This window comes from Nannospalax galili, unplaced genomic scaffold (assembly GCF_000622305.1).
Source record: "Nannospalax galili isolate Female #2095 unplaced genomic scaffold, S.galili_v1.0 scaffold255, whole genome shotgun sequence".
NCBI classification, from domain to species: domain Eukaryota; kingdom Metazoa; phylum Chordata; class Mammalia; order Rodentia; family Spalacidae; genus Nannospalax; species Nannospalax galili.
In genome coordinates this window covers 371,570-390,157 of record NW_008338999.1, presented here as the reverse complement: position 1 = coordinate 390,157, position 18,588 = coordinate 371,570, and the positions used below count along the sequence as shown (strand labels likewise).

The following is an 18,588-nucleotide window of genomic DNA, read 5'->3' as shown; positions in this document are numbered from 1 at the left end:
AAAGCTCCATCACATAAAGTAACCATATTTTCATATATCCACTCATCAGTTGAGGGGCACTTAGGTTGCTTCCATTTCTTAGCTATTGTGAAAAAAGCAGCAACAAACATGGTTGTACAAGTGTCTCTACAATAGGACGAGTCCTTCGGGTATATGCTAAGGTGTGGTATAAGTGGGTCATATGGTAGGTTCATTTTTAGTTTTTAAGAATTCTCCACACTGTTTTCCAGAGGTTGCACAAGTCTGCAATCCCACCAGCAGTGAAAGAACATTCTCCTTTCTACACATCCTCCCCAGCATTTGGTATCATTTGTTCTCTTAATCCTAGCCAGTCTGATTGTGGTGAGGTGATACCTTAGGGTGGTTTTAATTTACATTTCCCTAATTCCTAAGGATGTTGAACACTTTTTGAGATGTTTCTAAGCCATCTTTATTTCTTCCTTTGAAAACTCTGTTTAGATCTTTAGCCCATCTCTTAATTGGGTCATTTGGATTCTCAATTCTTTTTTTTTTTTTTTTTGAGTTTTTTATATATTCTGGATGTTAAACATTTGTCCGATGTGTCCTGGTGAAGACCTTTTCCCATTCTGTGGGTTTTCTCTTCAATTTTTTGATTGTTTCTTTTGCTGAACAGAAGCTTTTTAGTTTAATGAGGTCCCACTTGTTGACGGCTGACCTTAATTCCTGAGAAACTGCTGTATGATTTAGAAAATCCTTACCTACACCTGTATCTTATAAGTTACTGCCAAAATTTTCTTCAAATAGTTTCAAGGTTTCCAGTTTCACATTGAGGTCTTTGATCTATTTGGAGTTGACTTTTGTGCAAGGTGAAAGGATCTAGTTTCATTCTTTTACATGTGAAAATCCAGTTTTGCCAACACCATTGGCTGAGCATGCTGTCATTCCTCCATTGTGTTCTTTACACCTTTATCAAATATCAGGTAGCTGAAATTGCGTGTACTCAGGTTTGGATCTTCAATGCTGTTCCATTGATCTATGTGTCTATTTTTGTGCCAGTACCATGCTGTTTTTATGACTACAGCTATGTAGTATACTTTGAAATCTGGTATAGTAATCCCCCCCAGCATTGCTCTTTGTGCTGAGGGTTGCTTTGCCTATCCGGAGTCTTTTGTGCTTCCATACAAATTTAAGGATTTTTTTTCTAATTCTGTGAAGTGTACCATGGGGATTTTGATTGGGATTGCACTGAATATATATATTGCTTTTGGTAGGATGGTCATTTTCACAATATTAATTCTTCCAATCCATGATGAGCATGGGAGGTCCTTCCATCTTCTGATGTCTTCCTCAATTTCATTCTTTAAAGATTTAAAATTTTCATTGTAGAGCTCTTTAATGTCTTTGGTCAGGTTTATTACGAGATATTTTATTTTTTTGAGGCTATTGTGAATGGGAGTGTTTCCATGTACCCTTTCTCCATTATTAGTATACAGAAAGGCTACTGATTTTTGTAGATTGATTTTATAACCTGCCACTATACTGACCATATTGATCAGTTTTAGGACTTTTCTGGTCGAACTTCTGGGATCTCTTAGGTATACTATCTTATCATCTGCAAAAAGTGATACTTTGACTTCTTCTTTTCCAATTAGTACTCCTTTAATTTCCTTCTCCTGTCTTATTGGTCTAGCAAGAGTTTCAAGCACTATGTTGAAAAGGAGTGGAGAGAGTGGACATCCTTGTCTGGTTCCTGATTTTAATGGGAATGCTTCCAGTTTTTCTCTATTTGGAATGATTGTGGCTGTGCGTGTGTTGTATACAGCTTTAATTATGTTGAGGTATGTTCCCTCCAGTCCAATTCCCCCTAGGACTTTGAACATAAATGCATGCTGAATTTTGTCAAAAGACTTTTCTGCATCTATTGAGATGACAATGTGGTTTCTGTCTTTGAGTCTATTTATATGATTAATGATGTTTATTGACTTGCGTGTATTGAACCAGGCCTGCATCTCTGGGATAAAGCCTACATGATCATGGTGAATGATCTTTTTGATGCGTGTCTGTATGTGGTTTGCAAGTCTTTTGTTGAGAATTTTTGTATCTATGTTCATTAAAGATATGGGTCTATAGTTTCATTTTTTGGTTGTATCTTTACTGGGTTTGGGTATTTGAGTGATGCTGGCTTCATAGAAAGAATTTGGGAGTTCTCCCTCTGTTTCTATCGTTTTGAATAATTTAAGTAGTATAGGTTGGAGGTCTTCTTTAAGTGTCTGGTAGAATTCTGCTGTAAATTCAGCTGGGCCTGGGCTGTTTTAGTTGGGAGGCTTTGTATTCCTGTTCCAATTTCCTTATATGTTATGGGTCTGTTTAAATTGTTGATCTCTTATTGGTTTAACTTTGGTGATTCCCATGATTTCTGATATCCGTCCATTTCTTTTAGATTTTCAGATTTAGGAGTGTATAGGTTTTTAAAATATTCCTTTATAATGGTCTAGATCTTTTGAGCATCTGTTGTGACGTTTCCCCTTTCATCTCTGATTTTATTTGTATTTGCTTTCTTTCTTTTGGTTAACTGGGCTAAGGGTCTGTCTATCTTGTTTAGCTTTTCAAAGAACCAGCTCTTAGATTCATTGATTCTTTGTATTATTTTCTTTGCTAAGATTTCATTAATTTCTGCTCTGATTTTTGTTATCTACTCTCGTCTGCTGGGTTTGGGTTTCCAGTGGTCTTGCCTTTCCAGTCTTGAGTTGCAGTGTTAGGTCATTTATTTGGGCTCTTTCTAATTTTTTAATGTAGGCACTTAAGAGCTATAAACTTCCCTCTTAGGACTGCTTTTAATGTGTCCCAGAGGTTGTGTTTGTTGTAATGTCCCTTTCGTTGAATTCCTGGAATTCTTTCATTTCTTAATTTCTCCTTTGGCCCATTGTTAAGGAGTGTGTTGTTCAATCCCTATGAGTTCATGTAGTGACTAGGGCTTTCTCCAGTATTGATTTTGAGCTTTATTGCATTATGGTCCGACAGAATGCATGGAATTATGTCAATTTTTTTGTATTTGTTGAGGTTTGTTTTGAGGCCCAATATATAGTCAATTTTTGAAAAAGTTCCATGGGTTGCCTAGTAGAAAGTATATTCTTTGGTGCTTGGGTGGAATACTCGAAAGATGTCTGTTAGGTCCATTTGATGTATGGTATCTTTTAATTCAGACATCTGATTATTCTTTGTCCAGTTGACCTGTCTAATGGAGACAGTGGGGTACTGAAGTCTCCCACTATTACTGGGTTGGGGTTAATCTGTTCTTGAATTCCTATAGTGTTGTTTTTATGAATTTGCATGCACCAGAGTTTGGTGCATATGTTAAGGATTGTAATATCTTCTTGGTTAACTGTTCCTTTGATCAGAATGAAGTGACTCTCTTATCTCTTCTGATTAGTTTTACTTTGAAGCCTATTTTGTCAGATATTAGAACTGCAACCCCTGCTTGTTTCTTAGTGCCATTTGCTTGGAATATTCCTTTCCATCCTTTTACCTTAAGGTAGTGCCTGTCCTTGAAGGTGAGATGGGTTTCTTGTAGACAGCAAAGAGACAGATTTTGTTTCTTAATCCATTCCCTTAGCCTGTGTATTTTGACTGGGGACTTCAGTCCATCGGTATTTAAGGTTATTATTGAAAGATGTGTATTGGTTGCTGTCGTTTTGATTGCTGTTTGTGTTCTCTAATTTTATGTTTCCTAGATTATACCTTTATTTTCTTTCATTGCCCCTGGCATATAGTTGTTTCTCTCTCTGTTCTCTGTATTGCTTCAAGTATTCTTTGAAGGGCTGGTTTTGTGGACATGTATTCTTTCAGGCTATTGGTGTCACGGAAAAATTTTCTTTCCCGCACAACTATAATAGACATTTTTACTGGGTATTCTGGGTTGGCATCTACTGTCATTTAGAACTGGAAATACCTTGGTCCAGGCTCCTCTGGCTTTCATAGTTTGCATTGATAAGTCAGCTGTAATTCTGATGGGCTTTCCTTTGTATGTGACTTGTTTTTCTTTTGCTGTTTTCAGTATTCTTTGTTCTGTACATTTAGTGTTTTTACCTGGATACATTGTGGGGAGTTTCTTTTCTGATCCTGTCTACTTGGTATTCTATGTGCCTCCTGTATTTGTATAGGGATGTCTTTCCTTAATTTCAGGAAATTCTCTTGTACAATCCTGTTTAAGATCTGGTGAACACCATTAACCTGAAATTCTTCTCCTTCCTCTATTCCTCTGATCCATAGATTTGGTCTTTTCATGGTTTCCCACATCTCTTGCATAGTCCATTCTTGTGTTTTTAAATTTTTTCCATACTCTTTGCTTGAGGGATCCAATTCTTCAACTCTATCCTCCAGTGTTGATATTCTGTTTTCCATTTCATTCATTCTAGTGGTGAGGTTTTCCCCTGTCGTTTCAAGTTGGTTTATTGAGTTTTGCACTTCCTTCATTTCTGCCTAAGTTTTCTTCAATGTTTCTCTTTTTTAATTCATTCATAAGTTTATCCTTATGTTTTTTTAGCTCTTTGACTTGTTTGCTTCTGTGTTCTTTAAATTCATTGAATTCCTTGATCATGTTTATGATTGTTCTTTTAAATTCAGTGTCCTGGGTTATCACTAGGGGGTTCTCCTTGTAGAACTCTTCTATGAGATTGGTGGAGTTTGGTGGGGACACAGTGCTTTTGGCTTTCCATTTTATTATTCTTTGTGATTTTGGCATATGAATTTCTTTTGTTGTTTATGATTCTGGTATGCGAATTATGTTGAAGTATGCTTCTGTTTGTATTACCGGGGTCCCTAGATTCTTTCTTATTGGTTATGTAAAGCTGGTTGGTACAGGGTTCAGGTTCTCTCAGGTTTAATTCTGAGGGAAGTGATGGCTTCAGATCAGCTATTCAGGAGTACACACAGAAGCCCAATTCAGGTTCCAGTCAGGTACACTCAGGCTTCCTTCACTACATGGGGGCAGGATCAGGGGCTCTCAGGCAGTCCCAAGTTCTCAGGCCCTCTGCCAGAGGGAGGCCAGAACTCAGCACTCTCTGGAGGTCTGCTGAGATAAGAGCTGCTACAGTGATGGAGGTCCAAACCTACCCTCTCAGGCTTTCTGCTAGGATCTCAGCCTGAGCCTACCAAAGCTAGATCTGCCCTGGGGCCTTGGGAGGGGCCTCACAAAATCCCAGGTAGGGGGGTGGGTATGGCACAATTAGGGGAAGCTTACCACCACTTGGAGAAGCTCACCACCACATGGAGGCAGGATCCAGGAGCTCTCAGGCAGTCCTCTGCATTCTCAGGCCCTCTGTCAGAGGGAGGCCAGAGGAAGGCCAGAACTCTAGTGGTCTGCTGAGATCAGAGCCACTATACACAGATGGATGTCGAAACCCACCTTCTCAGGCTGTCTCTAATAACTTTGGTCTTTAATTAAACTTGTACATAATACCTTGCATTAACAGACCAGGTGTAAGAATTACATTCAAAACTATAGTAACTGTATAGACAGCTAATTCCAATAAATTGATATAGTGATAAATTATTCCTTATTTGAAAATGTCGACTTATTATATGACCCCAAATTCCACACTAATACATAGACCATCCAAGAGAAATTAAAACATGCATCCACCACAAAACTGGTACATGAATGTTCACAGTAGCATTATTCACAAAAGTCAAAAATGGAAATAATGTAAATGTTAACTGGTGATTATATTATAAAAATGTGGTATACCTATACAATAGGATACTATTCAGCAAAAAGACAAAGAAAGACAGAGACAGAGACAGGAAGAGAGGAATATGAATAGAGTAACAACATGGAGAAACCTTGAAAACATCATGCTAAGTGAAAGGCCTAAAGAACCACATATTCCATGATTCTATTCATATGAAATGTCCCAAATAGACAAATCAATAGATATAAAAAGTAGACTAGACGTTACTAGGGGTTGGAGGAACAGTGTACAAGGAGTAACTTCTACTGAGCATAAGATTCTATTGGGAAGTTGATAATTTTCTTAGATATGGTAACTATTCAACTTTGTGAATGAATATATATTAGTGTATAGATATCAGTATATCTACTTACTTGCTAATTTAAGTAGATGGATTATTAGATGGATTATATCTCAACAAAGCTATCATTTTTTTAAAAAAATTCAATTGATGAGTACAGATGTAGGAGATCTGTCATATGTTCATCAAAAGATACATAAGGTTATAATTTACCATTAACTTAATGGAAATACTAGTTACGGTTAAATACATAAAAGCAACATTGGGCTGAATATTATCAATATGGTTTTCACTTGAAGTAACAAAACAATGCTGGTATATTCCAAGGTACCTAAGCCTTACTTGAGTAACTATGCCTTATTTTGAGCAGAATGCCTACAGAAAGTCTAGTACAAATCCAGAAGACTTCAAGAGAATTGAAAAGAAGAGAAAAAATGATGTCACATAATAAATACTTAAAGGAATAAAGCTTGCATTGCATGGTTGCACATACATGTAAACCCCACTGTACTCAGGAGGCTGAAGCAGGAAAATCAAGTTTGAGATCACTCTAGGCTATGTATGTGTAAGCCCTGTCTTTAAAAAAAAAAAAAAAAAAAAAAAAAAAAAAGAAGAAGAAGAAGAAAAACAAAGCTGGATGTGCAATAAATCTCATCCTGGGCTAAAACTAACTGTGCTATGACTGCCTCCTTAGAACACCTCTCCATAAACAGACACAAGTCAATACTTAAACACTCCAGGTGAGACTATTTCAAAAAGAATTCCTATAATATGTGGTAGGTAGAAAGTGATTTTTTAAATTCTCTAACAATTCTAAAATTCTGGTTTAATCCCAACTCAAAATTACCTAGCAAAACAAATTAAGTAAATGCAGGACATCCCCCAAAGTAGATGATTTAAATTGTTTACCTCATTGTTCTGTAATGGTTTTCCACTTTTCTTACTGCAAAGGAAAAAGAGAGAGATTTACTTTATTTGCTACATGTTACCAATATTAAGATTATTCTAAAAGGTTAAAAAGAAAGTATCAGTAAGGCTAGAGAAATGGCTCAGTGGTTAAGAGCACTGGCTGTTCTTGCAGAGGACCCGGGTTCAATTCCCAGCCACATGATGGCTAACAACCATCTGTAACTCCAGTTCTTCTGACCTCCACGGGCACTGCACAACATGGATGTACCTACATATGTGAACATTTACACACATAAAATTAAATAAATAAAAAAAGAAAATAACAAATTCTCCAAATGGGTGTATTCTTTTTCATACCCTCTGGAGGCAAACTCGTTCATTAAGAATAGTACAGTTGTCAGGTAGTCCAAGAGACACCCAAAATTACACAGGCTATTGCCATAGCCTTTGCCTCCCAGAACTTTAAGATAAGACCCTATTGCTGAAGATAGATTTCAGACACAGGATTTGAAGCAATGGAGCTGGAACTGACCTGGAAGTCACCTCTCCTGAGGGCCAGCTCTCATAGCTTTGGAGAACGCTATGCAAGCTAGAAGGGTAAACATCAATCGATGGTCCAACCCCAGCTTCAAGGCCTAAAAAAACCACATCAATGACCAGCACAGCAAACAACATTGCTGTAGTAGTGGCACCTTTATCTTGGGGGTAATCAACAGCTACCTAATTGGACTTAAAGCCCACTCCTGGGAGGAGACTCATGTGTGGTACTGTAAACATAGCCAAATACCATAGATCTTAGAGAAAATCCCAAGGCTCTCATATCCCTAGACAAATGTAATTTCTTACTATGTACAAAATATGGATTCTTAAATTTACAAACAAGTATCCTTGTTACTACCCATCAAAGAAGCTTTTTCAGACAGAGATTATTACAGAGTTCCACAACTGGTCACACACAGATTGTCTGTGACTTGCCTAAACCTAAGTGGCACATCTATGATGCAACCTCTACACCTAAGGCTCATGGAACATAGAACAAGGGATGAAGAGAACACTAATGCATCTTTCAGTTCTCATCAATGAACCACCCCCTCCCCCCATGTAACTGAGGGCCAGGAAAACAAAAGGTAACAAATGATCAAAATGTAGAGAATAAGAGTTTACAGAGTCCTTGGACAGGACTCCTTTATTAAAAATCCACCCACCCAGGACTCAGGGACCATTGCAGAGGAGGGGATGGAAAGATTCTAAGAGCCAGGGAGGAGGTGCATGTTCATACAGAAATAGAGTCCTACAGGCTCCTGGGACTCTTCTCATAGGAACCTACTGCAATGGTGTCAGCATGCACAAGACCCATGCAAGCTCAAGCAGACAAAAACCCAGTACAGAACTGTGGAAATGGACAGCAGGCCAATCTCAGTCAAAGAATTATTGGAAGCTGATTACTGCTGGGTGAGGAAGAGCTGATCTTCTTAAAAGGAGGGTCTAGATAGGCTGACTAGATCTCAGTGGATGAACTTGCACTGAGTGACTTCTGGGGACACTAACTTAACATGATAGACCTTAACACAAATGGGACAGAATATATGAATTCAAGTTGGGGTGCTATAACAGGGGGGTCAATAGGGAAGGGGATGATTAAGATGTTCTGTGTGAAATACACAAAAATTCAATTAAAAAAATTTAAAATAGAATAGTCCAGTTGTCTAGGTGTGGTGGCATACACCTTTAATCCCAGCACTCAGGAGGTATAGGCAGGCAGATCTCTGTGAGATGGAGGCCAGCCTGGCCTACATAGTTAAGTTCTAGGCCAGCTGGGGCTACAGGGAAACCCTGTCTCAAATCCTTCTCCCAAAAAAGGATAGTCCATATGTTTCTATTTCAGGTCCTCTACCTGAAATGCTTGTGTAGAGAGAAGTGTTTCAGATTTTCCAATTTTTCAATTTTTAGAATAGCTGCACAAATTTTACTAGATGGATGTCCCTAAGCCAAAAATCCACATGCTCAAAAGTTACATTATTTCAGATTTTCAGAGAGAACATGTTTAACCTGTACTAAGTACTGTTTACAGAAAGTGATTACTAGTACTACAAAACAGATACTGTTTGGTTGAGTGTCTGTGGGTACATGTGTGTAAATGCCCACACATGTACAACTGTTCTGTAAATCCTCCCAAAGCTACTTCTCCATTCTTGAATCAAAGCCTGGCCACAGTTTTGGTCAATGGGACTTTAGTAAACTAACACAAGCTAGATGTGTTAAGACTTTTCTTCACTGTGAAAAACACCTGAGAGAAAGATCTCAAGAGAAGACTTCCTTTTCCCAGTTTCAGAGGTTTTAGTCCACCATGGCAGGGAAGGCATAACAGAGCAGAGAGCTCACACCACAAAGGCTATGAGACAGCACTCTGTGAGAGTACGTCGCCTTTCCCTTTTACCCATCTAGGTTCCCAGTCTACTGGATGGTGCTCCTTCCCATCCCTTAATTCACTTTAGAAATGCCCTTACAGACAGTACCAGAAGTATGCTTTACTATTTTCTGAATGTTTATCCATCCAGTTATATTGGCAAATGAGGTTAACATTATAGAAACTTTTTGTACTTTGGGTCCTCTCTCTTGTTGCTGGGAATGTTCCTCCCAATCATATAGGTAACCAAACCTAGGCTCCTTGCCTCAAACATGAGAGGACACTTGCCATTTCCATATTACAAGTGAGGAAACTGACCTGAAAACAGTAGTCCCAGGTTCATGCTCTCATTAGTCTATGTTCCCTCCCTAAACAGTATCTATCCTGACCTAGGTCCAGATGATAACACACTATCCTGGTACCCTGTGCTTCTTCCATGTAACATTAATCACATTTTAAAATTCTTGTTTGCTATGTATTTCCTTCCATTAAACTAATCCCATAAGATCAGAAGTTATTACAGATTAGTTTCTCTTAAATTGAGGTGATGGCATATTTAAGATATGCAAATCTACATCAGTGACTCAAAGGGGAGAAAGTTAGTTTGGGTAGAACTCAAACAGACTTGCTGGATAGCTCCAGTTGTCAACTTGACACTCCTGGGTGGAGGGAACCTCAACTGAGGAACTACTTCCATTGGATTGGTCTGTGAGCATATCTGCGGGATATTTTCTTGATCGTTGAGTGATATGGGAGAGCCCAGCCAACTGTGGGTGGTGCTACCCCTGGGCAGGTGGGCCTGTGTTGTATAAGAAAGCAGGCTGAGCACAGGTCAGGGTAGCAAGTCAGTAAGCAGTGTTCCTCCATGGTCTGTGCTTCAGCGCCTGCCCCCAGAGTCCAGTCCTGGGTTCCTACCCTGACTTCCCTCAGTGATAAACTCTGACCTGGGAGATGTAAGATAAAATAAACCCTTTCTTCCCTAAGTTGGTTTTGCTCAGAGTGTTTCATCACAGCAATAAGAAAGAAACTAAAACAAGTTGGTACCAGACTATGGGGTATTGCTATGAGGGACCTGATGATATGTGTTGGGGAACACTGTGGAAGTTTTTGGCACTTCAGACTAGAAAAGTACTAAGATCTCAGTGAGCTGTTTTGTAGAAACCTGAAAGATAATGTTAAAAGAAGTATAGATAATGGAAGCCTGGCTTGTGAGGCTTCAAAGGGAAACAAAGACTCTATCAGGGCCGTTTGTGCCGAATTAAGAATTTTTGGAAGTGAAACCTTTTGGGCTTTACTGGAACAATTGATGCCTGGTTCACTGGGGCTGAAAATCAGCTGTGAGTAACAAGAAACCAGCATTATTGAGGTGAAAACCAGGAAGCATTTCTTTAGGATCGGCACAAAGGCCATGGTCCAGCAGGGGCCTGGGGCTCTATCTCAAGCTGCAAGCAGTACTTGGTAATGTGTAAGAGCCTCCTACATGGTACTGGTTTTGAAGGCACAAAGGGGTCCTGAAGAGCAGCTGAGGCTGGCCACTGTAAGAAGACAGGAAAGATCCCTGGTGAAGGTATGGCCTTGGTTGTAGTAGATACCCCAGAATACTAGAAATGCCAGAAGCATGGGATGACCATCAAGGGCAGCAACACATGCGATGCAGAGCTGGACTGAGCCTACAAGGCAAGTTGTGTGTGCTGTGGACAGCAGCGTCAGAGAAGTTAAGTTGGTGAAGCCCTCTGGAGCCCAGAAAATCATGAGTGAATCCCAGATATCCAGCCGTGAGTTACTTCACTGGACCTTGGTTTTGCTTAAGTGTGCCTGATTCTTCCCTTTTGAAGTAACTTGTTTTGGCTTTTACAGGAGCCCACAGGTAAGATACTTTTTTAAAGAAACTCTGAACTTTTAAAGTATTTGAACTTTTAAGGACTGTGGGACTTTTAATGTTTACTGTTTTATGTTGTAATGTTAATATGAGATCTTGGGGGATAAGAAATAGAAAGGGAGTGATTTAATAATGATGAGTCTGTGTCAAGTTGACAAGGGGTCAACTGTGCTGGATAGCTTTAGTTGTCAACTTTACACACGAGGGTGGAGGGAACCTCAGTTGCAAATTTCTTCTATTGGATTGGTCTGTGGCCATGTCTGTGGGGCATTTTCTTAATTGTTGAATGATGTGGGAGAGCCCAGCCTATTGTGGGTGGTGCCACCCCTGGGCAGGTGGGCCTGTGTTGTGTAAGAAAGCAGGCTGAGTATAGGCCAAGGAAGCAAGCCAGTAAGCAGTGTTCCTCTATGGTTTATGCATCAGCTCCTGCCTCCAGGGGTCCAGCCCTGAGTTCCTACCCTGACTTCCCTCAATGATGAACTGTGACCTGGAAGATGCAAGATAAAATAAACCCTTTCCTCCCCAAGCTGGTTTTGATCAGTGGTTTTTATCACATCAATAAAAAGAAACTAAAACACAAACCCAACAAAAGTTCAGTCAACTAGACAAATGCTAAGTAAGTACTATATCAGAGCACTCTGTGATGAGCTGAAATGTCTTTATACCTCTGCTTTGCTCAGGCTTACCCAAATGGATGAAGACCCTGTTGAGTCATGACCTAGGGGTAGGGTCTATTTACTTGACTAGACCCTAAGGCATGGGAAGAGAAGGCTGCTTATATTTCACATTCCTCAGAGGTAGGCAGTAAGCACTTCTGGTTGTTTTTTGAGACAGGATCTCCCTGTAGCTCCAGTTGGCCTAGAACTTGTTATGTAGACTAGGCTAGCCTTGATGTCACAGGTATCCACCTGCCTCTGCCTCCCAAATGCTGAGATAAAAGGCATGTACCACCATGCCCAGCCTTTGTGAGCTGGTCTTTAAAAGGGAATCTTTATGGCACATCTCCAAGTCTACTGCCAGGGTCATGTACACTCAACCCTGTACTGTCAACTTCTCACTGAGCTCTACACCACACTGCAAAGAGAGCATTTTCAGCATAAGATACACAAGAAAACAAAGCTAGAAAGTCAAACTTAACTACAAGTCAAAGGATGTTTTGTTTTTAGGAGTGATTAAATTTATTTCTAATTCCAAGTGTATTACAGAATTTTTTAAACCCATTACAAACTATAAAAGTGTTTCAGTCAGAGTGTCTTTAGCACAGCAAAGGTAATAATCAACAGAATAAAGAGACAGTCTGCAGAATGGGAAAAAAATATTTACAACCGTTTATTTTGCATAAATAACTTTAAAACTGAAAAGCAAGAAACCAAATTAACTCAAAAAAATCCTTCAAAAGATTCACAAACAGCCAATGGATACATTAAAAAAAAAAAATGCTCAATGGGTTACAGAGATGACTCAGTAGTTAAGAGCATTGGCTCTTGCAGGGGACAGGGATTCAATTCTCAGCACCCACATGATGGCTAACAACGATCCAAAACTCTAGTTCCAGGGGATCCAAAGCCCTCTTCTGATCTCCTAGGGCCCTGCATGACGCGGGTGCACTTACCTACCTGCACATACACTTGTATACATTAAAAAGTAAAAAGATAACAATGGTGATGAGAATGTACAGAAAACTTTCAACTAGCAGGAATATAAACAAAGTCATGAAAAGGAACATAGACTCCTGAAAAAAGTAAAAGTAGAACTACCATATGATCCAGCAATTTTACTTCTGGGTATATAACCTAAGAAAACAAGTACCTGCACTCTCAGGTTCATTACCCAGTCAGCTCTCCCCATCTCTTTCCTCTTGTAAACAGCATGCTGAGCTTAGAACGTATATCTTATAGGACCCTAAATATACAATCCACAGAAAAACTGTTGGCATTAATCAATAAAAACCCAAGAGCTGCTTCTTTGGAAAATACAGCACTAGATAATCTAATACTAAAAGGAAACATCCAGGCAAGGTGGTACATACTTTTTAATCCCAACACTATGGAGGCTGAAGCAGGAGGATCTTGAAGCCAGCATGGAATATACAGTGAGACCTTGTCTCAAAATTAGTTAAGATAAAAGGAATACAAAAGCAAAAGAAAAAACAGAATAAAATCTTAAACCCAAGAGTCTTCATGTCTCAACTTCATATAAAGTACCTTAAAACTTGAACAAAATGGGTAATTTCCTGGAAAAATGCAATTCTCCAAAACTGATCTCCTAATCAAGAGGGAGAAAAGAGAGAAAAGAAAAAAAGTAAGCATATTGGAAAGCTGAGAAACTGAGAAGATGGAGAAGATCGTCAGGTACTCACTATACTTCCTGCCCCCTAAGAAAATATGCCAAGCCCAAAAGATTCATAAGAGAAGATCCCAGAGAACAGGTCATTTCAAGTTTTAACAGTTACTGAGAATAAAACATTATTTTTGCTTCATGTAAAGCATCAATACTTAAATCTAACAAAAACTGAACAAAAAAATACATACTGTGCTCACACCAGTAGTTTGTTTAGTTTCATACAATAATGTATTGATTATTCAAAAATTAAATATTTTATAATTAAAACTTTAAAATAAGCACACATATAAGCACTTTCAGAACAAAGTTCAAATCCCACATTATAGTACTGAACAATCTCTAGCCCCACCTGGTCCATCTCCTGCCATTGTACACAAAGTCTATGTGCTGAAGGTACTCTAATGTAGCAGGGTAACAAATATCTGACAATCTCCCCACTTATAAAATGTCAGTTTCATGGGCTCTTGCACTGTATTTCTATATATTACTGCTTCTGTTTAAAGGGTTCCTCCTAGCCAAATGTCATAGCACACATCTGTAATCCCAGGCTGTGAGCTCCAGGCCAACCTACGCTACGTAGCAAGATACTGTCTCAAAAAAACAAAAACAAATAAAATGATTCTTCAAATCAACCTGTTAGTTTCTATTCATTTTTAAAACTCAGCACTTGACTTCTTGGAATAGAGATCAGAAGGGCCCTTCCTTACACATGCTTCACTCTCAAATTGTGCCAATCACAATAACAAACTGCCCGGTGACTCTGCCTTAGAAGCCTTCCCTGTCCATTTTCTCCTCTCAAGCAGAGAATATCAGGTATCATCTGCACTTCTTCCTCCACAATTCACACAGTACATTTACCCCTCCCCAGCATGAGAGCAGGAGCCATGTCTGGTTCATCTCTGTATCACAGCAGCCTAACACTATACCTGACACATCTCAGGCACTTCTGAAACTTATACTTTGTTTTGCCTTCTAAATTTAGTTCCAGACCAAGACTTTTGGAACGTATTTAAAAAAAAAAAAAAAAAAAAAAAAAACCTAAGTAGCCAGATATGCAGGTGGCTAGGTCTGGGAAACTTGCCAGCACCAAAGCAAACTAAATGAAACAAGAGAATGAGCAAGCAACTTTCTACAACAAGCAATCTGAGGTGGACAAGGATACCAGTTTTTGTTTTGTTTTTCCATGAAATACACAGGGCATGACTGTTTTTAAAAAGTACCATTTCAAAATAAAGATCAAGAAGTTCAGCTACATTAATTACAGTAACTACATCTGTTTCCTCCTAGTATCTAGAATTTTTCCAAGTAACCAGGCTGTTTTATCTCCTTTTGAGTAAAATCAGAATTCTAGATACCTACTTGGACACAAATTACTTTCACTGACAGCTAAAGTACTTTATATACCATCTATTCACATGGTAAATTCAAAAAAAGTTTTGAGTTTTCCAGATTAGCATAACCTGACTTCTCTTACAGCATCATAAGGATGAAGATCTAGAAGTGGACAACTGAGGCCAAAAGTATAAACAGACTAAAAGCCAAACCTTCCTAACAGTCACATTTCATAATTACCAATGCAGGTTTTCTGACAATATAGTCCTAGAAACAATGTACACCTACACTTAAGTCAGTAAGTAGAAACTTGAGGAATGACAAATAAAGGGTCTAAAGTGTTTTCCCTTATGGAATTCTTTCCTAGATTAAATCTCATTCTTCTAAAGGTCTTCAGGGATGGCGAATTTTCATCTTAGGGGTAGGAATCTCATTTTCTAAAATCCAAAGGCAACTAAAATCATGCCATGCCATAAAAATTAGGAGATCTGCTGGGTGCAGTGGCGTACACCTTTGATCCCAGCACTTGAGAGGCAGAAGAAAAAGGCAGATCTCTGTGAGACGGAGGTCAGCTTGGTCTCTATAGAGTCCCAGGCCAGCTGTGGCTACAGAGAGACCCTGAGTCAAAAAGCTTAAAAAAAAAAAAAAGGGAGGGGGGATTATAAATGTAAAATACTGGATTCTTTTTTCTTCTTCAATCCTCTGGAATTATAAACTATCCTCAAATATTGTCAGGGTGAAAGGAGGGAAAGAAGCCAGTGAATGGATCTGGAGTAAAGTGGAGACAAGAAAAGTTAGAAATGGGCAGATGTAAGCAGATACAAGTTATATAGGGCCTTTACAGTTTAATAAGGAAGAGTAATTTATTTTTTATGAAAGAACTACTAATTTAGGGCCAGTGAGATGGCTCAGTGGGTAAAAGTGCTTGAGTTCAATCCCCAGAGCCCACAATGAAGGAAGAACACTGACTCCCAAAATTGTCCCGACTTCCACACATGTGATCTGTGGCACACATGCACCAACATATCATAAACACACAACATATATAATTTTTAAAAATACTAATTTAGAATTAAGGAAATGTATAGTATGCAATAAAAACTGAAAAAAATTTTACAATCTTTTATCAAGATTTATCCTATACTACAGGCTCACCAGGTATAGTCGAAGGAAGACAAAGATTAACAGATAGTACTTGTCTTCTAAGAGTTTACAATCTACCTAGAGAAAAATACTGATAAACAACTATAAAATCAGACAAGTATTAAATCTAAACAAAGTGTTATGAAATACAAAGAAAAGAAGAACTAATGATAACTCAAGGGGCAAAAAGTAAAATCTTTTTTCCAGAAGAGGCAAAATCTAAACTGAGATTTTAAAATTAAACAGTATTTAGTTTGGAGGTGATTTTTTTTTTAAAGTGTATTCCAAGAGCATCACAAGCAAAAGAATTTATTTCTTTGGAGGGTAAAGTACACTGGCAGAAAACGGTCCTTCCTAGTATGATAAAGAATATATTCATTTTGCAGGCAAATTAAATGTGTTCAGATTCTAGTTCTAAGTGTAGCCCAACGACAGTTAACAATATGGCTCTGGAGGAAAAATTCCTGGATCAGAATCCCAATTCTACTGTGTGTTAGCTATGTGACTTTGGGAAAATTAAATAATCTCTCTTTACCTCTGTTTTTCCATCTACAAAATGGAAATAATGCTATCAGCTAAAACATGTACACCGAGAGCCTAACACACTGAGAAGACTCAAAAAATGCTAGTGGTCATGTGAGGAAGAACTCATACCTCTCTTTAAGAGTAGAGACAATATTTACCTCAGACAATCTCAGTCCTCTTTAGGGGTAATATATTAGAATACATAAAGTTATTATCTCAAGTCAGACATAATATACACCTAACAAAAGTAATGGCTATGCAAATAGGGAAAGGCCGGAAAATTATTTAAATGACAACGGGAACAGATTAGAGTTGAGAATTAACTGAAGATGGCAATATACTCATACACAAAAAAATAAAATATTTAAATCACAAGATTCTCTTTCAATAGTTTTTCCATGTGTATGTGTGTGTTTGGTGTATATGCATGCATGTTTGTGTGTGGGTGCAATATGTCTGTATGTGGATGCACTATATATGTGGATGCATGTGGAGACCAGAGGTTAACCTCAGTGTCTTCCTCGATTGCTCTTTCTCATGGACTGAAGTTCAGAGTTGGATCAGACTCCTCAATTCTTGAGAAGAGAACCTCTTGGTCATCTACTAACAGGCTAAAAACCCAGCATTCTTTGTGAAGTTGGTTTTATTTCCACCAACTGATCGCAAGTCAACCTGTTTTCTCCAGGCTTTGATCTAGAATGAGAAAAATATCTGACTCTATTATAATTTCATCTTTTCTTGTTTTACTAAGCTTACCTCCAAGACATACTGAAGAACAGCAAAAATACTAAATTTAAAGTCAATGATACAGGCTGAGACACAGTATTTTTATAAACAAGATAAAAACGTGGATAATAAAAGGAAATACAACAACCTAAATACTGTTCTAGTCAAAACAACACACATCAGTTATACTTTGCAGCCTAATTTGAGAAGTTAAAATCTGAAACGGATGCTAAAATGTGAAAAAGCACAATTTACAATCAATGAAATGTGACAGTAAAAATGATAAATGACAGGTGTTTTCTCCCTTTCTTTTTTAGTATTCAATGTTTAACATTTGAAATAATGAACCATGAAAAGAATAATTTTAAAGTCATTTCTTGGGTACAGTGGTATTCATAGCACTAAAGGAATGAATCACCGTCCTCCTCCGTCAAAGATACCATGCTGCTTACTTTATAGGTGTAAGTCACATAAACATTTTAAAAATAAGAACATACAATGGCATATAAACACAAAGCATTGACTAAACTATTATTTACTTAAGAAGCTGCCCCATTCCACATAGTGCATCTATTTTTAATGCCAACAGACATGAAATGAAATCAAGACAGGGGCAGGATTACAGTTTATTTGGTAGAGTGCTGCCTTAATATGCACAAATATGCACCAACCCAGGGTTTCAATCCCCAGGGCATAGTAGCACATCCCTGTAGTCTTAGCAATAGAGAAGGAGGATCAAGAGTTAAAGGTCATCCTTGGTTACATGGTGAGTTCAAAGTCAGCCTGGGCTCCATAGATGAAAAAATAAATAAGTAAATAAATTATGGTCTGAAAAAAACTCACAATAGCACATTGTTTTAAAAAAAGGAAGTCATCAAGATAATTTATACATGAGGTAAATCATACAATCTACTTATGTCTGTATTATGCTACCGGAAGAGTGTTAAGGCTTGCTATTTACAGACAGCAAGCTAGCTGATGGTGTACTGATGAACTTTATTTCCCATTTGTTTTATCAAGTTGCATTCATTCAGTTCTGCCATTCCAGCGAAAGGTTTAGAAATACACAGTTTTAAAAAATACAAAAAATTGGGGCTGGAAAGATGGCTCAGCGGTTAAGAGCACTGACTGCTCTTACAGAGGACCCAGGTTCGATTCCCAGCACCCACATGGCGGCTATGAACTGTCCTTAACTCCAGTTCCAGGAGAATCCGACGCCCTCTTCTGACCTCCATGGCATTGCACGACACAGGTGCACTCACATCCATGCAGGCAATACACTCATACACATAAAATAAAAATAATAAATAAAATATTTTAAAAAAATAAAATT

General features: G+C 38.3%; 1 protein-coding gene across 1 annotated transcript in view; it reads right to left on the bottom strand.

Annotated features, from left to right (window-relative positions):
* Abcd3 (ATP binding cassette subfamily D member 3) overlaps positions 1 to 18,588 on the bottom strand; it is a gene marked incomplete in the record, with an annotated part of 74,920 nt that overhangs the window by 44,908 nt on the left and 11,424 nt on the right. The window contains 1 exon segment of the mRNA XM_008833666.3: positions 6,901 to 6,934. Within this exon segment, the coding sequence (XP_008831888.1) occupies positions 6,901 to 6,934 (34 nt within the window).